General features: G+C 38.0%; 1 protein-coding gene across 6 annotated transcripts in view; it reads left to right on the top strand.

Moving 5' to 3' along the window:
* Sorcs1 (sortilin related VPS10 domain containing receptor 1) overlaps positions 1–27,486 on the top strand; it is a 533,290-nt gene that overhangs the window by 451,483 nt on the left and 54,321 nt on the right. For all 6 annotated transcript variants that reach the window (XM_028874638.2, XM_028874643.2, XM_028874641.2 and 3 more), the window contains exon 18: positions 9,022–9,193. In XM_028874638.2, coding sequence (XP_028730471.1) covers positions 9,022–9,193 — 172 coding nt within the window. The remainder of the gene's footprint in view (positions 1–9,021; positions 9,194–27,486) is intronic.

Here is a 27,486-nt window from a genome sequence, read left to right on the forward strand (position 1 = left end):
AAAGGAAATCACTTGCATTATTTACAGAATGATCCCTGCAGGAGCCTGTGTAGCTGTTTCCTAGCCAAGACTCCTGTAGACTCACAGTGGATACAAAATAATTGTTACATGCTATGAAGTTGTCTCTTGAACGAGGTGTTTCATCTTTTCATGGGATGGCATAGTAGTTGGGAAATGAATAAAAGGCATGTTACTCTTGTGGAGACCCACTTTTTCATGTGACTGCTCCTACCCACACCAATAACCCTGGAATAGCAGATTCCCTCATAGGTGTTATAACACTGTGGATTTGCTAGTTCATTGTGTGACCTTGGGCAACTCCATAATCTGTCTCTCCTTTCCCTGTTATGAAAAAAATGTACCATAGCAGATATTTTGAGATGCTTTCATCACTGGCATTTCATTAACTGGTTGAGATGATTCAAAAGTAAAATTTGGTCTGTTTATGCTCAAGAGGAAGGAAAACATTATCAGAGTTAGTTGAACAAATTGACTCAGATGGTGGATTTGGGGTGTCCCACTCAAGACTATTTCCAGAAAGTCATTTAGTTAAGTGTGTCCATAAAAACTCTTTCATCAAACCTTTCTTTAAAATTAAGCTGAATTCTGATTACTTTCCAAATTGAGTTGTGCTTCTGTACTATTTAATACAAATAAAACTAACTGTCCACCTAGACCTGGCTATGGTTCATATCAAGCCCCCAATTCCTATGTCTGAACACTTGGTTTAAAGGAAAGGTCCTGGGAGTCACTGCATTGAAAAACAAACAAACAAACAAACAAACAAAAACATGAAAAAATAAGCCTCTGTCAGCCACAGAAATCCATTCTTTCTAAATAGAGATGCCATGGCTGCTATGTATGCTCATTATTAACTTGTGGACACATTTTTACTACTAATAAAGCCTTGTCACATTACATCCTTATTAAAGCATAAGTGCCCATTTTTGGTTGCATATGCATATTGAAAATAGTTGCCAAAAAGTTCTGCCACCTTGGGTACCAAATGCATTCCATCCTCACAGAGAAAGAAACAGTCTGTGTCCTCACCACACTGCCTTCCTTCAGTCTCTCTAGACGTGAGGATGAAATAAACAGCTTCAGTCATGCTTATCAAGCCATGCTACTGTAGCTGCATCTCCCTGATGTCAATGATCTGTGAATGTATATATCCTTTCATTTACAGTCATGAACATGTATACGTTGCTGTTTTCTCATTGTATACCTACCCTCCTAAAGTCTGCGAATATTTCAAGCCTTTGTCATAGACTCCACTCAGCACTAGCCTTCATTCCCTCTCCCTAAGGCTTGCTCTTTTTCCTGCACAATAAGTCTAGAGCCACCCTTCAAGGAAAGGCACAAAGGGCATTCCAGTCATTGGAACTGCTTTATTTTTGTACTGCATTGTAGCCATCATTGTTCAGTGGCAGTATAGCCCACCTGGGGGACAGCAAGACCTAGAGCTGTACTTCTACCTTGGTTCTTATATGAGATAAATACCTCGAATGGAAAGAAGTGAGTTCGCAGAAAAGCATGACATTGGAGCTGAAGTTGAAAGGATGATTCACAAAATGACAGGAGCATAGAGCATCCTGCTAAGGATGAATGGCAGTGGGATAGAACATCCTGCTCAGAGTGATCAACATGGGTAAAAGGAGTCAGGTAGCATTCTCACTGCCTAGCATAGGAAGTACTCTGCAACAGAAAAAGCTGAAGCAAGGGAAACCAAGGAGAGGTCAGGTTATGGACCTTAATTTTGAACCTCAACTTTTTTTTTAAATGTGAATATCTTGAATAGAAATTTTGATTGATTTTATGAAATTATAGACATGATTGATTTGATCTTAAGATGGTCTTTACAATAAGGACTTACATTTTAAAAAAGAATAAGTAATATTTAATACATACATAAAAAATCTCTTATTAACTTTTGATATTTGATAATTTCTAAAACAATATTGCTATATTGTGTGTGTGTGTGTGTGTGTGTGTGTGTTTGTGGGTGTGTGTGGGTATTTTATATTCACATGAGTATGCAGTGTGTCTACTTATGCAAATGCATGTGGAGGTCAGAGCAAGACATTGGGCATCTTCTTTCTGTTTCTCTCTCCTCTATTGCTTTGAGATAGGGTCTACACTGAACTGGAATCACTTCATTACAGCTAATCTGTCTCTACTGAGCTCTCAGACCCAGCTATCTGTGAGCCCCTGTCAATGGGGTTGCAGATTGAGTAGGACAACCCATGCCTGTTTTTTGCATGGGTGCTTAAGATTCTAACTCAAGTCCTAATGCTTACAGAAAAGACTCTGCCCACTCAGCCCACCAGCCTGCCTTTGTGCTAAGAATGATTAAAGTACACCTTCTTAGTTATTTCATTCTTTCATAAATTTACCAAAATATTCTGCAGTTGTCCATCCCTATGTCATAGGAAAAAGTGCTAAAAAAGAGAGGTTAAGTAAATCTTTCATGTTTATGTTCTTGAGAGCTTTCATTTTAAATGCAACAATTTGACTTTTAAACACTAGTGTTAGCCTCTGCAAGTTAAAATCACCAAGGAAAGTTGAAATTAAAACAAACAGGTGTCTAAAGTTTTCAGATTAGAATTTCATAAATTATAAAATTTCCCCCAAATAATTCAAGGATATACAGAAATGGTATTACTGCACTGTGGGATGCTAAAGGGAAAATTGTGTTCTCATGATTACTTAAAGCATAAATCACAATATACCTAAATATAGAAACAAGATAAATACTCATCAGTAGATGAGTTAATAAACAAATTGTGAGCTACATGAAAACTATCAATTCATCAAGAGACTGAACCCCTACCATTTTCAACAGACTGGAGCTCGAGTACATTATGCCAAGTGAAACAATTCAGGAACAGAAACACAAACGCTATATGATCTCCTTCACATGTGACATCTTAAGACCTTGATCTCATGGCAGCTGAGAACAGAAAGTTAGTTACCAGAGGCTGTGAGTACAGAGAAGGATAGTTAAAAAGCAAATGTTAATCAAAACACCCAAAGTTTTAAATAGTTTGAAGAAATAAGTTGTAGTGATCCATTGCACTACATGTTGACCATAGTTAGTGATTACATATTACATATTTAAAATATTCTTGAAACTAGTTTTTCTTGATTAATTTTGTTCTTAAACAGTCCCATACACATATACATTTTATATATTACTCTCTCCTTCCACCCTCCCTTACCTCTATCAAAACCTTACCAACCTTCCCTCACCATCTCCATCAATTCCCTTCTCAAATCCATGAGTTTTGGATTTTATTTGTGACCCATTTAATTTAACCAGGATCATCTATCTGACTGGCCACTGAATTAGAACTATCCATTAGAGTTATGTATTATTATTATTATTATTATTATTATTATTATTATTGTAATTATCTATCCATAGAGTCAGTAGGTAGTCATTGCAAAGCAATGGTGCCCTCTTTTCCTGAATCTGTCAGACATAATTAGAGCTAGAGCCTTCAATGCCCCTCTTTCATCCATACACAAGTGTTGAAGGGACACAGTGTAGACACTGGAAGCTAATGTGAGTTAGTGATTTAGGTGGATTTATTTTGCATGAAGATAGCATTTTGAAGTCCTATCCGTCTTCTAGCTCTTGCATTCCTTCACTCTTGTACAGGATTCTATGAGACTTACTGGAATATCACAAAGGTCTACTTTAAAGTCAAGCACTCATTTGCCACTTATTCCTAGCATCCAGTACATCCATGAGTCTGCCTCACAGTCACTTGAGTTCAATGGAGAAAAGGGGGAGGGCTTCTCTGATTAAAGGTAGGAGTAACATTTATCAATGGACATAAACATTAAAAAGAAGATCCTCGCCGGGCGGTGGTGGCGCACGCCTTTAATCCCAGCACTCGGGAGGCAGAGGCAGGTGGATCTCTGTGAGTTCGAGGCCAGCCTGGTCTCCAAAGCGAGTTCCAGGAAAGGCGCAAAGCTACACAGAGAAACCCTGTCTCGGAAAAACAAAAAAAAAAAAAAAAAAAAAAAAAAAAAAAAAAAAAAAAAAAAAGAAGATCCTCAATTTTGACATTCTTGCTACAAAAGGTTAGATATGTTGGTGAAATACTGGACTTAGCTACTATCTTGATTATCTTTCTACCATGTCTCCATGGATCAAAGCATAATATTATACCCCATAATTTAAAAACTTAAAGAACTGAATCAAGTTATGCTAAGTTTAGACAATAATGTCATCTTATTATATAGGCTGTAAACATCTGAAGTTCACTAACATAGCTATAAACACACAGGAGAAATATTAAATTGAAAAATCATGGACTATGGTTGCTTTGACTGTTTCTTTCCAGTTTTAGTTTCACAAAGACAACATATGGCCTTCTTCTTTTAAGACTGTCAGGCAGCATAGAAAGTAAAAATCACGGAAAGTATGAGTACAAAGTAGAAGGTTAGAGAGGCATATCACGATGGGAGGAAGGAAATAGCTGGAACTGGGGTTGTTGGAGTAATAAGACACTGTCTACTGATGAGCCACAGGTAATATCAAAGGCACATTTACAGAATGTTTCCTTTTCAGTAATTGTAAAAAAGACTCCCTTGCCATTACAAAGCACTTTTCTTTGTGGCAGATTGAAGAATGCTTTACCAACTAAATGCATCCCTGTAATATTCAGACCTCAGGTCCAACATAATCATAAGTTGCCTTGTTATTATGGAGGTAGCAGCCCCATTTAATAACATATTAAATGCATTATTCATTTATGTAACTCAGACCCAGGGACAGCTGCTGAGATGAAAATAGAACCATTCTGTGATGCAAAAAGCAGGTGTGTGCTTACTTGAGAAAATTAACTCTGTATTTCTACACAATTTTCTTCTAGATTTCAGGGACAGGTCTGGTAGGGCTAATGTGATGCCATTTTCATCCAAGATATATAATGGTTTCAGAATGGATTTTAATGAGCATTAAAAAAAAAAAATCGCCAATAGTCTTCTCTGTGGCAGATTCCCAGAGGGATAGATTCGTGCTTTGGATTTAAGCAGAGTCCTGTAGCTACAGGATTTGGGAAAGCCTGAGTGATGATTGGTCAGAACAGCAGCAAACAAAAGGAGAGTTCTGTCTCTGATGATGCCAGTGATGATGAAGAGCCCAGGCTTCTATAGCTGCTTGCCAAGGCAGAGCCACAGGTGTGTTTAGATACTAAGTAATTAAAAATCCTCACCACCTTCCATTTGCTCAGAGCTTTGCTACAGTTAAACACACTGAGTTATAATAATTATCCCAGAAGACCTTGCTGATCAATTTCTTCTCACCTTTGCTGGTACCAGAATGCTGCCATTTTCCAATACTTACACTAGAGTTTCTTTCTTTACTCCATTTTCTTCAATATTTCTCACCTGCCCTGATTTTCTTTCTCTCTTATTTTTAATGCCAGCCTATATTTATGATCACCTAAACTGGTATTCAAAATTCTCAGACATGACAATACACCACTTCAATGGACAGTGATCTTAATGCTAATGAAAGGATTTGGAGATCCCATTGGTCTAGATGTTAAACCCTTAGGTGTGGGACAATTAAGAGAGGATGGAATCCACACACCTTTATCAGTGCTGAGGTGTTTGAGCCAATGGTGATAACCTACTACCCTTCAGGCATCTCAGCATTTAAGCTGATACGGTCATGCCAGAATGCACTCCTTGTGTAGCTGGAGTTATCTCCAGTCCTGCCAGGGCCTGCAGCCAATCAGACCCAAGTAAACAACACAGAGACTTATATTACTTATAAACTGTATGGCTGTGGCAGGTTTCTTGCTATGTAGTTCTTATATCTTAAATTAACCCATTTCTATTAATCTATACGTTGCCACATGGCTTGTGGCTTACTGGTACTTTACATCTTACTTCTCATGGTGGCTGTGGCTGGCAGCATCTCCTAACTCAGCCTTCTACTTCCCAGAATTCTCCTCTCTCTTTGTCCTGCCTATACTTCCTGCCTGGCTACTGGCCAATCAGCACTTTATTTATTAACCAATCAGAGCAACACAGTCACAGCATATAGAGCTATCTATATCCATAGCACCCCCAGTTGTCTAGCCTTGCATACAGCTGGGATACCAGGAGACTATCAAAGAGCTTACACTAAAATGTCACAGATAGAAGGAAAATCATGCAAGAGTTACTAGCATATAAATAAATACTTAAGACTTAAGAAGTCAGAGGATCAATCTAACTCCATTTAAAGAGACAGTGAAATATAGTAGAACAGAAAGAATATGCTTATGTGACCAGTGGTCCAGGACCCTCACTGCATGATATTGAGAATATTAATTAATCTATCTGCATATTTGGAATGATAGCAATGGCTTCCTCACTAAGGGTATGTTGAGAAAAAAATTAGGGAAGTCATGCAGAGAGCCTGTACCAAAGCAAGAGCACAGGGATAATTCTGTAAATGTGAATTTGTATTCTTGTTGTTCCTATTTTCCCATTCTAGTCAAGAAGTTGTTTTTGAAAGAGTAAGAGGCAAGCTGTTTTGTAAAGGGTGGGTAAGCTCTAGGCAGCAGGTGAAGCATGGAGGAACAAACTAATGCTTTCTAAGGGATTAGTGAGTAAGATTTGGCTGGAGCCAAATCAGATTGCTTGGGAGAAAGAGTTCAGAGAGATAGAATGTTTGTAGAGAGTATTAAGTAGTGGCTTAGGGGATTTTAAACATATCCTGAGGCTGACTGGATGCCATACAGGTTGAGAGTGGGAAGGTGAAGTCATAATATTTTTAAATAAAATAGTTGGTAATAGTTCATGGGCACCTACCGATTTAATCTTTGTACTTAATTCATTTAATCTTGTACCTATACCACAAGGTGAATTAAATGTTAATTACCATCTTAATCCTAATCCACAGTGTATGAAGATCTTTAACAAAAAGCATCTCATTTGTTTCTTAGCCCTGGTTTTACGTAGTCAATCTGGAGCCATACACATATAGGAAAGCATATTTGCTAGGTATCAATGGATTAGAAAAGTGCCTGCGGGCTAAGTCCAGTCCACTATCAGTGATATAATGAACAGACTTTAACAGGGAGCACCTGTGGAGTTTGTTCATTCTTTTACGTGTTATCTATGCCAGTCTCAAGATTTACTCTCTAACCTTTAATCTCGAACAGTAGGAAGCTGTGTATAATAGTTTCTAACTGGAACTATGTATTAACCATAAAAAGATAGGTTTGGGAAATCATGTACATACATGACTAAAGTACTCATTGCACAAATTACAGTTGGTGATATAGAACCTCAGAGTTCTTAAGGATGCTGTCATAAAATTAAGTAAAACTTAATTTACTACAGATAGAATGAATTACATAGGATAAATTTGTAGAGTGATCTATTATTTCTGTTAAGGTTAAGCCAAGAATGAAGGCAATAGTGTAGTGGGTTTACTCAGTCTGAAAATATTTAAGCCTCTCAGAATAAGGCTTGCAGAGTTTAATCAGAATAGACATTCATAAAACAATGAGTAGATACTACCAAATCTTGCCATGTTTTCCTGACCTTTGCTGCGACTGATACCTTTAGCTTCAGTTTGAGTCACATACCCATAATAATCTATCCTTTCTCTGAATTGCAAGTAGCCGTGTAACATATATGCATTTATCCTTTCTCTCCCCTATCCACAGATTTAGCTACCCAGGCTCAACTACAGTCTAGATGGAAAATCACAAGGATGAATGGTGCATGTGTTGATTTCTGGGATCAACTCTTGCCCAACTCTGTATGCCTCTCTCTGTCTGCATCACTCCCATAACTTCATCTTATCATATACATAGCATCTTTTCACATCATTATCAAAGTTGTGAGCACAATATTTTGAAAGAAAACTCATGCTCACACAAATTTTATGACATTCTTTATTATAGGTGTTTACTTTACCATTAATTTTTATTTTAGTAGCTTATTATGCTTAATTTATAAATTAATCTTCATTTATAGGGAAAAAAGTATACTAGTTCCAGAGTTTGCTACTATCTGCCATCATAGATGTCTCACTGGTTGTCCTGAAATGTGTACACAAGGGGCAAAAGAGAGTGCTTTTCCTAGTCCATAATTATGTATTCTTTGAATTATCATCTAAATTATCTCTTTATGTATCTCCAACTGCTTATTAACATAGTGATACTAGAGACCATGTCTTTGACCTCTGTGCATATTTCACAGCTTCCAATGAAGAAATGATTCATTTGTTGTGTAGATGACTAAAAGAAGCTTATGGCTAGCTAGAGAGGTGGCTCTCAACCAGCTGTGACTCCAGTTCCAGGAGATTCGGTGCCCTCTTCTGGTGTCTGCAGGAGCTTGCTCGTGGTGCACATACATACACTCATGTACACACACACACACACACACACACACACACACACACACACTCACACTCACAAATAAACAAATAAATAAAATAAAAATACAGTTTTTAAAAGTCCATGAAAATGCTAATTGGAGGTAGTATTTTTCTTGGTCTGTTTTTCCTGATGTTGGGTGTTGTGTCCATTACTTTCTTTGTCTTTGTGGCAAAATATATAATTAAAAAAGCTTAAGGTAAGAGAGTATTGTTTTTGTGTTATCAGGTTGAGAGATATAGTTAGTTCCTCATGTCAGGGAATAAATGGCAGTAGGAGCTTGTAATGCAGCTTGTTCACACCTTGATTGATCAAGAAACAAAGAGTTCTATCAGCTTTAAGGCTCACCCTCAGTGAGAGTTTCCCAACTAGGCTGCCTGCAAAAAAGTTCCACCTCCCAAAGCAGGACCACCTGCTGGGGACCATACATTCGTAGAAATGAACCTATAGAAGACATTCTACAATAACAGGGACTTTATATGAATCATCCCAAGTATGTGTAGCAACATGAAACAAGGGCAATTAGGAAGTTATTGGTCCCCATGCTACGATATAGGTCTAGTTTAAAATTTCAGCATTATGAGTTACATGAATTGATGTATGACTTGTGATTTTTTTTATTACTTAGGTATAGGAAGGTTGTCTCCAATAACTGTACTGATGGGGTGAGAGAACAGTATACTGCCAAACCACAGAAGTGTCCAGGGAAGGCTCCTCGAGGCCTCCGGATCGTCACGGCAGATGGAAAACTGACAGCAGAGCAAGGACACAATGTCACTCTCATGGTGCAACTGGAAGAGGTAAGGCTGACTCCTGTCTGTTCTTTGCTCAGTAGGAAAAGTGGCATTCTGACCAATCATGGCTTTGTTTAAATATCCTTGTTCCCATTCTCAAGTTTTAGTTGCAAGTAGTTTTGTTATTTTATTCTACTTTCAGCTTCATGTCTGATATTATCATCTCTCTTTCCCTGATACATTCTCCAATTTCTTTCCATTTACTGCAGATTGGTTTTCAGTCCTTTACATCATTGGCTCTCTTTGGATCTAACCCTATCGTATTGGCATTGTTAAGAGAATACATTCTCAAAGTGTGTGAATGGTTTCCCCAGAAAATTTTAACACAGAGACTTAACCAAGTGAAAAAAGGATGTGCTTTTGCCTCTCTCAGCCTAACATCATTGCTTTTCTTTCCAAAGGCAACAGGATAGTTAAATATACTGATCAAATACAGCACTAAGTTATAAATTAGTATAATGTCTTTGACAGTTGAGACTTTGTATCTTGGTAACACAATGAGGATATCATTATAAGCACTGATTACTCTTTGACAAATGTATTTGTCTGAAATTTCTGACAATGTAGGTGGTGAATAAAAGAAAAATGTGTTCTATGTACTTAGACTTTACAAAAGCAAACTTGTCATCTTGGAACTAGGTAGATGGTTTCTCAGAATAAGTGCGTTAAATAAATTACCTCAGTTGTCAAACTTGGCTATCATATCTTCAACTACATTTTCTGCATACTGAAATTCAGCCAACCTCCTACTGACCCTGATGAAGATAACAGGATTTCAAAATGAATTAATGAAATCAGCACCAAAGTATACAAGGTTGACTTCCAGCTTACTCTTCTGACAGCCAGTGGCCCTCAATATTTAATATGCAGAGTTGCCTAGCATATGCATGGCCACATATGCACATTCTCATTCAGGTGATTGTGTTGGAACTTAAGAATACTTATTCATAAGAAATTTACAGTTACACACAGTCTTTCCGTAAAGTGAGCAAATAAAACCAGGACAAGGAGTAAGAGTTGGAAAAGTGAATTCAGAGGATTTGGAGTGTGACTGGAAGGGAAGATGAAGAATTTAGGATTGTTTTGTATGTTTAATCAAAACCATATGTATTTTTTCTTATAATTCCTATTATTTCTGAGATTGTAATTATATCATTCACCCCATTCAATTTACTCCCTCCAACCCACCTCATGTACCTCCCTTACTCATATTCAAATTCATGGCCTCTGTTTCTTTAATTGTACATACAAGTGTAGCTAGAGTTTTTCTGCCTGGCCCACAGTCAGGACAAATCTCGCTCACCCGCCAGTACCACAGCCACTCAGACCCAAGCAAGTAAGCACACAGAGACTTATATTGCTTACAAAAGGTATGGCCATGGCAGGCTTCTTGCTAACTGTTCTTATAGCTTAAATTAACCCATTTCTATAAATCTATACCTTGCCATGTGGCTCATGGCTTACCGGCATCTTCACATGCAGCTTGTTATGGTGGCAGGCTGGCAATGTCTCTGACTCAGCCTTCCACTTCCCAGAATTATTCTCCTCCTTGTCCTGCCTATACTTCCTCCTGCCTGACTACTGGCCAATCAGTGTTTTATTTACTAACCAATCAGAGCAACACATTTGCCATACAGAACATCCCACAGCATACAAGTAATGTACAGATTGAGTAGATTCTATGTATATATTTAGGGCGATATATATATATATATATATATATATATATATATATATATGGGGTGGGGGTGAGAGGTGTAACAAAATCATCAGTATTTTAACTTAATCTTTCCAAGTCATTGCCTTAGACTTTTCCCAGGCATTTATGAACTGATTCTTAAAAAAAATTGGAAAAACACAAGTTATTCTAGGCCAAGTAGCATTATTCCTATCAATGTAAACTATCTGGGATCTTCTGCTTCAGGCTGAGATTGATTAGCTTGTAGCAAACCAAATACACAGAGAGAATGAGATGGAAAAAGTGAGAAGAGAAGCAAACTTAAGGAGAGAGGATGGAACATAGAGGAGTGGGTAAAAAAAGAACTGCCAAGAAGGCTGGAAAGCTGTGGTCTTTTCTGGAGAGATGGAAAAAACCATCAGGATGAATTCATTATCTATTTTACACTGAGTTTTCCCTGATTATTTTGATAGTTCATATGCTACATTGTAATCTATGGTAAATCAGATATTTTATCCCTCATCTGAGGACAGGCTGAGTAGATAGGAATAAGAGAAACAGGTTAGGTCACAAAGAAAAGAGACAATGATTGAGAAAAATCTAATATATTTTTAATCTATACCATGGTTTTTTTATGTATTCCATTTTTTTATTTAAGAATTTTTCTTCATTTTAAATACCATTCACTGTTCCCCCTCCCTCCTCTCCTCCCACTCCCCTCCACTTCCTGCCACCTTACCCCCCAGCCACTCCTCATAAGAGGTAAGGTCTCCCTTCAGTAGTTAGAAAATAGAAAGATCTCCTTATGGTGGGAAGCCTTACACAAATCTGATCTTATAGGTAAATTATAGTGGCATCAAAATTCAACAAATATTTACAGACAAATTTGACAGCTTATTTTCAATTAGTTCTACCCTGGAAAATGTAATGCATCTGAAAAGTTTTAAAATGACCCTAAATGAACAATGAAGTGTATCATGACCATGGATGAAGAGGTTCAATATTAAGATGTCAATTTTCTCCATATTGACCTCAGTGCAAGGCAATCCTAATAAAAGTTCCCAATACTTTTTTGTGTTAATATTAAGCAATTATCATAAAATATGTAAGAATTCAATAGCTAAACAATAAAGAATAGCAAAAATAATCTGGAAGATGCTTCATGAATTTGGATGATTTAGGGCTGAATGATTTGTTTGGCTAATAAAGGTGCTTGCTACCAAGCCTGATGACTTGATTCAGTCCCTGGAACCTTTGTGGTAAAACAAGAGAATCAACATTGACAAGTTTTCTTTAGACCTTCACAAACAGGTTGTGGTATGTGTATGCACATGTGTATATACATACCATTAAATAGTAAATTAAAAAACTAAAGTCAGAAGAGTTATGAATAGATTTATTGTATAAATATCCATGCAAAAACCAAGTAGGGAATGAATAGATAGGAACACACACATTTGTAGTACATAAGTGTATATATGTGTATGTATAATTTCAACAGATTATAATATTTGCAATAAATGTGTATGTATCATGTAATCATATAGGAATACATGGATCTTTATCCTCATATAACACACAAAATAATTCTAATTATATTATCAATATAATTTTGAAACATAAATCCAACTGTGGTAAAATACATGGACTTGAGTCAGGTCAAGGTTTTTAAGAGAGCAAACAAAATCCACTAAGTGTAATGGAAAATGTAATTGTGTTAGACTCCATTCCAGTTAAAAATTCTGTACTTTATAGCCTCATTCAGAAAATAAAAAGGAAATTCCCTAGTGGGTAAAGATATGCTAACACATAATTGCAATAAAAGACTTGTAACTAGAAAAGTATAAATAAATACTACAAATAAATAAGAACAACATTAACAGTTCAGTGAAAATGCAAAAATGCTAACTTAGAAAGTTTCCAAAGATGGTGTCGCAATAGGCAATAGGCTTGTAAGTATTGTCATTATTGGAGGCTGGAGAAATGGCTGTGGTGAAGAACATGTACTGCTCTTGCCTCGGATTCAGTCCCCAGGATTATGATGGCTCAAAAATAACTGAAACTCTAGTTCCAGAGGATCTGATGCCATCTCCTTGCCTCTGTGGGTACCAGACACATTTATGGTGTGCAGATATAAATGCAAGGAAAACATTCATACACAAAAAGTAAAAATAAGTAAAACATTTAACATGTCTTAATATCAATGCACATCAATGAAATGCAAATTACAGCTGTAATAACTGTAATAAAATTACTGTATACTCTCAGAAAAGTGTATGTTAAAAGACTGACAATTAAGTTGCAGAGAATGTAAAGTAACCAATCATCTTTGCAATGCTTGATGGCAGGTGAATTGGCATTGCCACTTTGGAGATATGTTAAACAGCAGGTACCTCAGCTGAACCTTCAGGTTACCTCTGACTCACAGATTTCTACTTTTTATGGGTTGAGCTAGCTACAACTGAATAAGGTCTAGAAATATGAAACTGTTAATTTTCAGAAATAAATACTCAGCCTTGAAAAGCTTTTACTACAGTATATTTTTATAGCTATTCAATTTTAGTACTGGTCAATTTCTGATTGTGTTACTATGCCTGATTTATAAATAAATTAACTACTATAAGTTAAGTATATAGTATCTTGTGTGGAATTATATATATATATATATATATATACATACATACACACACACATATATATGTATATATATATCATTGTGCACACAGATTTTGCACATGTGTGGAGATGGTTCTATTTGTAGTTTCAGGCATTCACTAGAGAATTTGAAAGCTAATCTTATCAGATAAGGGGAAACTATTGTATAAATCATTAGTGCATTCACATATGCACCAGAAAATATATAAAAACTGTCTATATAATATGTATTAAAGGCCTTAGCTAGAAACAGCATAAGCACAGGTAATAGATAATAGAATATTTATAGCATACTTAAAGAGTGGAATATTGTGCCATAGTCAAAAAGAACAAACTCAAGCTATGGGCACATACTTGGGGATGAATCCCATTCCAATAATTAGCTATGGAAGTAAGAGTGGAAAAAATTATAACACATGTATCTGTATGATTGCAGGTGGAGTTTCTTGTCCCATTGGCCAGCTTCCAGATAACTACACTGAGACATATTATTAAATATAAATGCTTGACCAGTAGCTTAGATTTGTTACTAACTAGCTCTTACAACTTAAGTTAACCCACATTTCTTATCTATGTTCTACCACATGGTGGTACCTTTTATTCAGCAAGGCATATTCATCTTGCTTCTCTCTGCCTCTCCTGGCAATTCTGCCATCTCTCCCCAAACTCTCTTTTTGTGTGCAAGTACCATCTAACCTTTTCCTTCCTAGCCATCGGCCAGTTAGCTCTTTACTAACCAAAGTAATAGATAATCACATTATACAAAAAGATTGTTTCACAGCATATGACTTCAGGGTTGACCTCTTGGTTTAAATAACCATTTGGAGTGGATGCACTCTTCCCTGAGGAAGTCTATTTTTCCTGCTGTTAATATTCCTTAACTTCCTGTAGTTTTTTGTTGAGGATTGGGTTTCGCTTTCCTACTTCCAATTTAGCATGTCTTTTGGTGTCATTCTGAGCTGATTGTATTTATATATTTAAGAGTGTGTGTGTGTGTGTGTGTGTGTGTGTGTGTGTGTGTGTACAATTAAAAAAAAAGGAGGCCATGAATTCCAGAAAGAACAAGAGAGGATGCATGGTAAGAGTTGGACAGAGGAAAGGGAAGGGGAAAATGATATATTTTAATTTCAAAAACTTACTAAGTAATAATTGTAGCATCATTCCATTTAATGAGACTGCAGAGAAAGCTAAGGCTAACTGATGATAAAATGAGAGTAATTATTACTCTTGTTGGCGGGGGCAGTGGTGAACCAACACTGGGAATTTGGGTAATATGGGCAATTTTTAGTTACTGAATAAATATGCCCATCTTATCAAAATTAATTTGCAATTTAATATTTTTTATATTTAAATACATATTTTATTTTTCAATAACCACATAAAATACAATAGTTTATACTTTGGTCTTGGTATTGGCAAAGAAAACCTATCTTGGAATTTTGGAAGATTCATCATCCATACCATTACTCTAACCTAAACTTATCTATATGTTAAATGTGGGTGAATGCTCCTTCTCAAATGCAGAAAAACTAGCTATGACTTCAGAAGAAGAGCCTCTTGAAGTATCAGGTGCTTATGCCAGGATAGAATTTAGACTGCATTCCATTATAAGAGCATAATACAGCCAAGCTCAGGGAGTACAACTTTCTATCTAGGTAAGTTCTGTGTTTTTCATCATGATAGAGAATGCAGTTCAGAGACAAGAGCCAGGCTCTCAACTATTCCACTCCCTCTCCATGTAACAAGAGCATCATGCATCTCATACTGGGCTGAAGATGTGGAAACATTAGAAAATATTTTTCTGAGGTGTGCTCAAGATGGGAAGAAGAATATCAAGTCAGTCCATTCCAGCTGAGTGTCCAGACCAAGCACAGCAGGGATGAAATGTGCTACCTTCTGCTGCCAGATACATCTCCTTCATCCTCTTTTATTCTGGGGCAGAAAACACAGTGAAGATGACTCCTGTCAGATCAGCAGAGCCTGGAGACTTCACACGTGATTATAGGATTCTATACTAATTAATGGCAGCCTCTGATTTACTTTTTCTCTGTTGATTTTGTACATCTGCATGGGTGATTCATTGGATGAACAATGAAGAATAAATGAAAAGCCAGTGAGCATTAACATCTACACAATGATAACAATTCAGATGTCAGAAACTTAGTGAGCACTAACTATTTTGGTTTGTAAGAGTTTTCCCACAGAGTTTCTCACATGAGCCTTACACAGAGAGGAGATACCCTCCTCAGAAGCACAAAAGGCACAGTTACTTACCTGAGATCATACATCTACTAAACGGTACAGCAATGGTCAAACTCAAGCTTTGGAGTGTCCTGCCATTTTACCACTTCCCCGAGGTTCAAAGAACTAATTTTGGTGCTAAGACCTTGTGTATTTTCCAAGACTTTTTCAACTTCGTAGTCATTGGCTGACGATGGATAGCAACAGTGATTAGGCAAGAGAAGAAAAGCTGAGCTCTCATGAACCAGAGCCAAACTGGCCTGTGACTGCCCCCTGTGTTCTTACATGCTATGCAACAAAGCTATCAAAGATATTCTTCTGGATTTTCTAAAAGTATTCATAGTTTATGGAAGATATCCCTACAAATCCAGGCACTATTTCTTCTCTGGGTTTTCCCCACTTTGTGTAAATTTACCTTTATTACTGCATACTTTATTCTAAAGGGTATTGTTAAACAAGATAAGAAAGCAATATCCTAAGACTTTAATGTTCATGTACCATGTATTAAAGAGTAGTCTAAATTGAACTATCATTTAATAAAAAAAAATGAGTATTACCAGGCATAGTGGCACATACCTTTAATATCAGTATTTGGGAGAGAGACAGGTGGAGGTTTCCAGGTCAGCCTGATCTAAAGCATGAGTTACAGGCCAGCTAGTGCTATGCGGCGAGACATTATCTAAACCAAACCAAACCAAACCAAACCAAAAAAAGACTCCTAAGTATTAAAAATGGGCCTATATATCCTCCTCAAATTTTCTTGAATTCCATTTCTTATTTGAATCTGATACGCCAGTTGCTCTGAAAATAGTGCCTGCCTCTTGCTCCATACCTTGTACCATGTTTTATAACAAGAGAGATATTCATGTCATGCCTCTGATATTGAGAAAACAATAAAACTTTCAGGTGCCCCAGAGACCCAGATGTCCCTGCAACTTTCAGATACAGCATTACAGTTATGCAGCAGCGAGTGAAAGATTTGCCTCCTCATGTTGTATCGAAATTATTTTGTGTAAACCAAAGCTCGTGCTTCTGTCCCATGATTAATTTATGCTTCACCTTTTTTTCCCTCTGTGGAGCTGGGCGAGGCTGAAGGCTACTGTAGTCCACCTTTGTGCTTAGTGCCTTGCCTAGGACCCTCCTCCATGTTTCTGTGCATATCAACCAAACACTGGGCCTAAGGAATCAAGTGTCTTCCCAGATAGTTGCATATGTATATATATTTGTTTAATTTTTTATCATATACTTTCCATTCATTATTGACTTTGTTATGTGAATATATGCTTTGAGTTAACTGGGAGCTCTATGAGATAGCAGTACAATTATAAAAAGAAGAAAGCACTAGAAAATCCGCAGAAACAAATCTAATCTGCTGTATGATATTGTAATAACATTTGAAATCTCTCAACAAGTCATAAATATCACTGAAGTAGAAGCCATGATAGCATGAGTTGCAACTTCAGTGTCTGTGCTCCAAATGCTTAATACATCAGTAGGAAAATAAAAAAATCCAATAAGCATGCATGTATTTGGATCATTTGAGATAATGCTCAAACTTGAAAGAAAAAGATTCTTAAACTCAAGTTGTATCCCAAACATCTTAAAGCCTTCATCTGAAAGCAAAATCTCTTCTTTTATTCTGCTAGCACATATCCTAATTCTAACATAAGAGTGTCAATGAAAACACTGCTGGGGAAAAAAAAGAGAGAATGTCTTTCTGACAGAAGGAATTCAATGGCAGGAAGTATGCATGCACATGTATAATCCTATGTGTTACAGTATATACCCAAATCAAAGTGTTGGTGAGTTTGATATATGAATTGAAATCTCTTTATGCATATAGCATATGACATTGTCCTCAAAACCTAGAAGACTGAACAATTTAGTAACATAATTCAAACAGAGTCCCACAATATTCCTATCTGGAGTTACTAAACTCTATAACTATAACTTTGTTATAGTTTATTAGAAATCCTACTGTCATCTATCCCAACCCTTTTGCTCTTAAAGTTATCTCACATACAAAGAAAGACCCTCATCAGGAACAACACTGCAGAGAAATGAGGATACTGTCACTTGTGACTCACTGTGGCAGAGCCAAGAATAGTTTACACAAGTACACATCCACAATAAGTCATTAATAAGAAGTATTGTTATTAATGACTGAAACAATGCATTTTTGTTTCATTAAAGACAAAGAAGGAATTGTTCAAGGAACCAACCCAGGAGGGAAATGGAAGAATTCATGAATTTTTATCTAAAAAGTCAAACATTCCCAGCTATGCCTGAATATTAAGAAGCCAGTCAAAAGTATTTTGCACTGAAACCCAAGCATGTCATTAGAGGTGGCATCACTGTTTGTAGGCTCATTCAAGATAGATATCCTCTGGACCACTAATGAACACCTAATGAGCCCAAAGACTTCCACTACCATCACTCAGCTCTGCAGAGAGATCCGGTGCAAGCACTGGCAGGCACGCAGTGACTGGGAAGGACCTAATCAGTCTTAGGAACTCAACAACACTAATTTGGAAGGCATTTATTTGAGAGAGCTGCTAGCCAGAAGTGGTATCTGTGTGCTACAGAAGATAATTAAATCTGTTGAAAACAGCTGTAAGAATAAGGAGAAGCAGTTCTCTGCATATTTTAAGGCTTTAAAATTAAGTCTGAGGCAAGGGACTAAAATTAAAAATTTGATCTGTATCCCATTGTTTCAATAGTTCAATTTTTATACAAAGACTAGAACTCAATAAGCAAAATTTTTGGTTATAGATTCCATGGGATTTAACTCAAAAGCATGAAGAGAGAGGACTGTCCTTATTAGATGGATTCACACCAACTGTAATCTCAGATTCTTTAGAGTTACAGGGACATAAAAGTCTCCAAAATGTAATAGCACACACAAATACTGTAGAATGCTTCTAGTCCTCAGATGATAGAGACCATTTTGTATGAAACTTCCCAAGAGACCCTCCTTTGTTTGGATGTGTAACAGAATTTGACTTAATGCTGCCTCCACAGGAAAGCCCATTGGAAGCCATAAGAAGTAGAGCAAAGAAACAGCAGACAACTGAGTTGGGGCAGGTGTCAGAGCTTCTGCCACTCAGTTCAGTCCTAGAAGCCTCCATTATTTTCTCCTTCTGCACAAAGAAGTGGGACCCGATCTCAATGAGCCATGAGATTTGAGATTTTCTCCTGTCTTATCCCTTGTTCCATTCTGCTTTATTCTCTTTGCCTCTAAGAATTAATTGAGCCATTTCATTCTTTTTCTCTTCTTGTCTGAGGCTAAAAGGAGAGAAATAAATGAGTCAGGCAATATGGGTTGATTTCAAGGAGTAGTCTAATGTCTGCAGTTCATGTTGCATTGGTTAGCAGCTTTTTCTTGGGTTCCATTTATCTCTCTTCTCAACTGGGCCACACACATCAGATTGTTTATTTTTTTATTAGAGTCAGAGATGGCAGATGCTTATAGCCTACCTAGAGAAGCAAAGAGAGAAACTTAGTTTATTAGTGATAATTCCAGCTCAATGAGCATTCAAGAGTCTAGTGATATGTGATAGTCTTCAGTTTGGATTTTCAATGTCCTACTCTACTTTTTTAAGGCATCCCACTGCACTTTCATGGAAAGCAACCACCCCAGGGTCAGAGCTTCACTACACCATGTAATCCTTGTCTGCAAACAAGTCTCCTTCTGCACTTTTCCACTATTACTTCATTTCTCTGCCCCAGATGCTCAGTGCTCACCCACTGCTGATGTGAAACTAAATATCTTCCATGTGATAACAACATTTGAATGCATCCTGCATCTTTACCTAAACATTGGTGCTACTCCAACATCCTGAAGAGATGTCAACATAACTACTTATGACAAATTTTAAGAATAATGTTGCAGCCCCAGCTTATCTGAAATAGAAATGATAAGAGGGACATTCCCTACCCAGATGGAATTTACAAGAGAAAAATTCAAGAGACATTTGAACAAAGTGTGGTATGAGTGTCACCTAACTGTGACATCTGTCACCCCACTGGTCACCAGGGATGATTCAGCACATCTGACTGCATAAGAGGATATTCCCATCATCCCTCCCTTCCCCACATCTATTTCTTCAAGAGCTGCATGTTCATTTAAATAGGACAACATTCCATAGTACAGAATCATTCTTCAACTGAGGTTATAGGAACCTCCCCTGTTAGAAGGTTTAAACAGGGTTTCTATCCAGTATACTTTAAAGGATATTTATAATTGGCCTTCATAACAGAATGTTGCATGTGGAGATTTTTAGGACACATTTTCTCCTATGTTGGACCTCTACAGACCTCTGTAAACCAACTTCTATTTCACTACAGTCTACCTAGAGAAGCAAAGATTTAGAAAAGGAATTTAGTGACTTCCCAAGGAAGAATCCACACATCTGTTCAGAGTATGAGTAACTTGGTTAAGTCTGTCCACTGATGGTAGGTGCGAAATGCTGAAAGATAATTTAAAACACTAGTAACAAAGTGAGAAAACAGCAAGGTTCTGATGCTATTGTAGTTGTGTATATGTGTATGTATCCGTGTGAATTCTTGCTAGTGAAAATAGTATTATCAACATCAAATTACATCAGCAACATAATTTGTATGTATAATTTTAGTTTTATTTTTTCATCATTATATGCATTTCCACATACCCCCAGTGAATACTCTGTACCTCTTCTCACTCTCTCCATTTTACTTTTAATAAAGCTGACACATTTCCAGTATATATCTTACTATTAGGAAAAGTTGGTTGTACAGGTTTATTCCTAAAGGAATCTTCCTACTACTCATTTTTTTAAATGTAATTTTGTTCTTATTACATAGCTGAGTGTTTTGCTTTATGACTGATTTTAAAATGTCATTCAAAAGCATTTATAAGATTTATGCCATTTAGTAGTCCCAGGGCTTTTCTTCTAAAGCCTATGGAGGTAAATCCTAAAGCCACTGTGCAGTGGTAATAATACAGCAAAAGTCTCTAATTGCCTAAAGTATATGGATAGAGTAAAGAAGCCTCAACTTACAGGCATCTGTCTGCTCACATCAGCCATGGGTTTTTCTTGCCCTGTGTTCTGACCACTGCAAGTCTGGCCCAGAGCACAAAACACTTAAGTAAATTAGGATAAATGGGTTATTCAACAAAAGATATGGTGCTTTAGACCATTCACAAGTGAAGAATTAACTCATTTTGTGAGGGTCCTATTGGAAACTCTTCATCTGGACATTATATCTAGAAGCATTTGCATGTTTACATGAGCAAATTTCCAAAATCAGAGTCCTCGGAAGCAAGCCTGGAAAGCCAGGCCTCTACATTCTGTCCTTAGAGGTGAAATACATATGTTTTGGTGGTCCTGGTCTGACCTCTCTGGCACTCTAGCATAGGCATACCTGAATTTTCTGGTGAAATAATAAAACATGATGTCCTTTTTGTTGTGGTAGCTGTTCACCTTTTGAGTCAAGCCATTGAGCTCATTATCACCTTGCCTACAGAGAGGCACAGGAAGTCTATATATTTGGAAAGATACCTGTGCTTCTGAAAAAAAATCTCTGAACAGGCAATAGAGAGACATTGACTATCTTTAGCTTCTACATAGATTTTTTTTAAATCATCTCTGAAGTGTTCAGAGTTCTGTTTCAAAATGGAAAAGTCCATAAGGCATTATGCTAATGAGATCTGTCAGGAACAACCTCTGTTGGTCTGGGAGGTCATCTGAGATTTCAGCCATGGCAGCACCTCTTGAAAAGAAGGCCCACAAACTGAAAATGTGCTTGAGAAAAGAAGTGAGGGCAAGTATAAACGCCCCTTATGCAGGACAGGTGTGTTTTTTTTTTTTATAAGAAGGGCTTGGTTTACACTTGCAAATTGCCGTATGTGTATATCCAGTGTGGTTACCCTTTCCCTCAAGGTTCCTTAGTGTCAGACACATATCAGGGATTGTTTTATAACTCCTATTGTATCTTTTTTCTTTATTTTTATTTTTTATTTTATAATTTAATTTTACATATTAGGCATGGATTCCCCTGTCCTCCCTCCTCACACCTACTCCCCACCCGCCCTCCCCCCAACCCACTCCCCATTCCCATCTCCTCCAGGGCAAGGACTCCCCTGAGGATTCAGCTCAGCCTGGTAGATTCAGTTAAGGCAGGTCCAGTCCAGGCTGAGCAAAGTGTCCCTGCATAGGCCCCAGGCTCCAAACAGCCAGCTCATGCACTGACAGGTCCTGGTCCCACTGCTGGGATGCCTCCCAAACAGTTCAAGCTAATCGACTGTCTCACTTATCCAGGGGGCTTGATCCAGTTGGAGGCTCCTGAGCTATTGTGTCGTAGTTCACGTGTTTCCACTAGTTTGGCTGTTTGTCTCTGTGCTTTTTTCAATCATAGTCTCAACAACTCTCATTCATACAATCTTATTGTTTCTTAAAGTACATGGTATATGACACTGGGATCCCCTTAGATCTCTAATCTCTGAAGAATCGGATCTGTATTCACAGATTTCAGCAGGCTTTAGTTAGTCTTTCTCTATCTTGTGCTGTTATTCACAGAGTAGGTAACTTAGGCTAGGTAACTTATATGTAACAAATATTATTTTATGCAGTTCTAGAGGTAGGGGAGTTTAAGACCCAGATGCTCACATCTGGTGAGAGCCTCCTTGACTCATTATTCTATGGTGGAGCATAGACACAGGGAATCCCATCAAGCATGATGTGCCTCAGAGCTGCTGAACACTGGCACACTCAAGAGCATGCCTCCCTGCAATAGGCATATAGGCCAATTTTACCATTTTGTAGGAATCCAGTTTTGTAACAAGTGACCTACTCCTGCAACAATTATACTGATCCATTCATAAAGTCAAGGCCCTGCCTCTCAATACTTGAACTTTGAAAGGCACTTGCAGAGCCTAAAATTTAGTCAAGCTTATGCCTTTTTCCTATAGAGTTGTGCTCACTCTTTGCCACCCATCTGGGAGGGGTACAGCAGAGCAGTTTTCACACCTTCTTTGAATGAGTAGTAAGAGGACTGAAGATAAGTTAAGAACAGCCTGGTTCAAATTTGTGATTCCAGAAAAATTTGGAAAGGTTTCAGTTTTTTTAGGATTAACATTTAAGTAGATAAATATAGGAAGGTATTGCTGTTACTTCTTGTACAGTAAACATTCTAGAATTCTTCTGTTTTCTCCCCTAATAAGCAGTAGTGGGTGCCTTCAGGGGGGCATATCTGCACTCCCATTGTACACTTAAGCTTCATGGGTATGTCATGCATGTAGCATAAGTATTATTCTCCCCATTCTTTCATTCTATCAGTTACTAGCATACCTCGTTTGAAGGTAAGGACCCATTGTACTACTGTACTAGGTTTTTCAGGCTATCATAGGTGACTTTATTTTGCCTAAATATCTTCAGCAATAGGAAGAAAAAGATAAAATGTCACATTATTCTGATTCACATTATTTTGTACCTTAATTAAGGTCTCACCACTAGAATAACTAGAATAACAACAGATTCCAAAACCAAAGGTTTATTTTTAGCTCCACTACCAAACAATATAACATCTGTGTTATCTTCTGGTTCTTGCCCATAATTTATTCCATATTTAAGTATGCACAGTAATAATAGATATAAGCAATTCATTTCGCAATGCTTATTGTAGTAATATGACTTCTATCCCTTTTAAATGACAATATTTCATGATTTTCCCTCATCTACTTCTCTCTCCTCCACTCTTGCTGGTGTCCTTCTGCCCTTTGCCTCTCTCCTGTGAAAGTCATCAGTCATTCTATGTTCTCACTCCAATGCTCAAACCTCTGAAGTAGATCCTGTGCTATTTTTGCTTATTTTGAATAAAACTTGGTGACACTAGTTATTTCTCTACATTGCATTTTGTAGCACGAATCTTAAAAGTTCTTATAAAAACAAACCTGAAGCCAGGTATTGGGGTGATTGATGGAAGATCAGAGAAGCAGTACAAGCCACAGCTTCCTCACTTCGCCAAATCCTTAGCTGATCCTGTTTTCTCAGACTGGAAGCTTCCAGAATGAATCTCAGCTGAACTGCTGCTAAAAGCCTAAAAGCTTAACCAGGACTAGTTCCTGGTCCTCATACCTTAAATACCTTTCTGCTTTCTGCCATCACTTCCTGGGATTAAAGGCGTGAGTTGCCATGCCTGGCTGTTTCCAGTGTGGCCTTGAACTCACAGAAATCCAGACTGATCTCTGCCTTTGGAATGCTAAGATTAAAGGTGTGAGTGCCACCATTTTCTGGCCTCTGTATCTAGTAGCTGTTCTGTTCTCTGACCCAAGATAAGTTTATTAGAGTGCACAATATATTAGGGAACACATTATCACCACACATTTTGTTTCAGGATCTACAGGTTCCTGCAACACAAGGTTGTGAAGTCTGAGGCAGAGCCCTGGTCAGCCTCTGTGTGGACCAGACTCTTAGTGCAGACTATTACACATTATCTGCGCTGAGTCTCTAATGATTTCAGGAGCATCTCACTGTTTCACTTCTGGACAGGGTCTGTTTGTGCTGAGTCTCTGAAGCAGTTATTTTCCCATTCTTCTCTGAGCCTGTGTTAGAGGAACTGATAGGTTCATCTGCCTTTCATTTGCTCAGGTTAATCTTGGCTTTACTGTGGCCACTTGATGAATTTGTTTTTCTGTCACAGGAGTCAGTACGGCACTTTGAGTTTTCCCATATATGTTCCTTGTGGCTGCTGTGCCTTTCTCAGGCATTTATTTTGAGCTTGTATCTGTTCTGTGACTATGTGTTTACATACAGATGACTAAAGGGCAATGAAAGTGAGGAATTGATGTGAGAGTCCAGATGTTTGCTGGTCTTGTTCCAGTTTTAGTTACAGAAGGGATGATTTCTGATTTATTGCATTGAAGTAACTCTAAATTACACAGAAGATTTTTCTGGATACTGGTTATGAATAACTGCTTTTCTCTCATAGCCTCTACCTTCCTTATGCCTTAAGCATGATATTACTTCACCAGATAGCAGAAAGAAAGTATGGAGTCTGGAGTTCACACCAAACTGTCTTCACTTAAATAAGTATGTTGACAAAGGAGAAACTGTGGTCAAAGCTGTGAATGGATTGAAAGGAGAAAAGAAAGTGATGTTATATCTTGGATACCATCTTTCTCTCAGTCTAACAGAGGACTGAGCTAGATAGACAAGTTAAACCACAGATAGTACTACAATTTTTTATACTCTCTAACTAGCTAGGTGACATTAAAAATCCTATTGAACATGTCTCAGTTTCCACCCATTGTGTCTAATAAGAAATCACATCTCCCTTTCTCTATCACAGAAGTCTTAATAGCCAAATGAGATAATATAAAAGAAAACATAATGAACTCATGAACTCTCAACAATATGGTTGCCTGAACAAGACTGGCACTAATGACAACACTAATTGACATGTTAGCATAGTGTGTGTGTGGGGGGGAATGGATGGGTTCTACAAGTTCCTGCCCACTAAATGAAGGGCTGCAGGATATAAGTGTTACAGCTCAGATAGGAAAGATATCATGGCAGTCAGTCAAAGACAAGGGATACCACAAAGTCACATTACACAACAAACCTCACACAAGAGATTTTTGGGAGGGAAAAGCACAGGAGGGTGGCTGCCTTTGCTTGGATAAGAAGCAGCAGAGAACTGAGCAGAAACCAGGTTTATATAGGGTTTCTTGCAGAGGAGGGGATCAGAGCTTTCCATGGTGTCCTGGGGTTGGAAAGATTATATGTCCTGATCATGGGGCAAGATCAGGGATTAGTGGGCTATTCTTCCGTAGGGCAGGTCCTGGCCACTTGGCCTCAAGGGAGAGGTAGGAAAAGGCTGTAATGCAATCAGAGAACTCTGGGGGTAGGACGTAGCCATTGAAACTCCTTAGGTGGGGACCTAGATGCTGAGCACCTTGAGGGATCAGGCCTGGCCACCAGAGTAGACTCGGAGTGGTGCCCAGAAACTGGAGGTCTCCAGGGGCAAGACTTCACAAGGGGAGTGTGTAGCTAGAGTTTTCCTACCTGGCCCACAGTCAGGACAAATCTCTGTCACCCACCAGTCCCACAGCCACTCAGACCCAACCAAGTAAACACAGAGACTTATATTGCTTACAAACTGTATGGCCATGGCAGGCTTCTTGCTAACTGTCCCACAGCCACTCAGACCCAACCAAGTAAACACATAGACTTATATTGCTTACAAACTGTATTGCCATGGCAGGCTTCTTGCTAACTGTTCTTATAGCTTAAATTAATCCATTTTTATAAATCTATACCTTGCCATGTGGCTCATGGATTACTGGCATCTTCACATGCTGCTTGTCATGGTGGCGGCTGGCAGTGTCTTTCTGCCTTCCTGTTCTCTCAATTCTCCTCTCTGTTAGTCCCGCCTATACTTCCTGCCTGGCCACTGACCAATCAGTGTTTTATTTATTGACCAATCAGAGCAATTTGACATATAGACCATCCCACAGCAGGAGTGTCTGCACTTGTATGACAGGGAAAACTGCCCCTGCCCCTGCCCAGTGGCTTGAATAGCCAACATAGTGGATCAATGGCTGCTGAGAGAGGGAAAATGGATTTCGTCCTGAAGTGAGCCTTCAACATTAGTTATCTAATCCCAAGTAGTCAACCCTGTACACATGTACATTTGGACAATGATAAATAGACTCTGTATGTTGTATATATGTATGTATAGCATATATGCACATACAAAATTAAAGATGAAGAGTTCTTGAATTTGGGAGAAAGAGAGAACATGGGAGTACTGGAGGGAGAACAGGCAGTAGTGATGTAGGTGCAATATTCATATTTGAAAATCTCAAATTAAATTTTTAAAAATTCAAGCACAGAGAAATGTACACTATTCAAATTGCATTGAACACAGAAGAATTGTTCTGCAGGAATTGTGTTAAGCATCCTTGATACTGACAATAAAAAAAAATCACAGCCTTTAAGAGTTAAACAAATTACCCCAGTATCTTCCCAATGCACAATTTTCTTAGAACAGGTGGTATTTCCTCTTCAATTTTTGAGCATCAATTTACTGCTTACTTCAGGCTGGCCTGGAGCTTACTATGCACCCAGAATGACATCAAAATCATGGTAATCCCTGGACCCTACATTCCCAAGTGCTGAGGTTGCAGGTGTGAGTCACCACACCTAGCTAGGCAGCTGCTAATTCTGACTATGTGCTTCACAGAACTTGGGGACTGAGTTCCAGTCCTCTAAAGCTGAGTTTAGTTCTATGCAGTTTTATGGAAGCATATTTAGCATCTACACTCCTGAAGTCTGTAAAGCTTCATCATCCCTTTCCACAGTTAAATTAAAAGTTTAGCTGGGCGGTGGTGGCGCACGCCTTTAATCCCAGCACTCGGGAGGTAGAGCCAGGCAGACCTCTGTGAGTTCGAGGCCAGCCTGGGTTATCAAGTGAGTCCCAGGAAAGGTGCAAAGCTACACAGAGAAACCCTGTCTTGAAAAACCAAAAAAAAAAAAAAAAAAAAAAAGCTTATGTTCTATGTTCTAGTCAGTTCATCCTTGAACAAACCCAAACCCAAGGAAAACTAGCATTCCAGCAGAGAGCATCAACATTTGGTACAGACCCAACATCACCTATGAATAATCTTAGACTATAGCAGGACTGAGCATCCTTCTGAGGGATCCTGAAGCACATGAGTCTGTGAAAGCAGTAGGGTATCTGCATT

The sequence above is a fragment of the Peromyscus leucopus genome, chromosome 1 (assembly GCF_004664715.2).
Source record: "Peromyscus leucopus breed LL Stock chromosome 1, UCI_PerLeu_2.1, whole genome shotgun sequence".
NCBI classification, from domain to species: Eukaryota; Metazoa; Chordata; class Mammalia; order Rodentia; family Cricetidae; genus Peromyscus; species Peromyscus leucopus.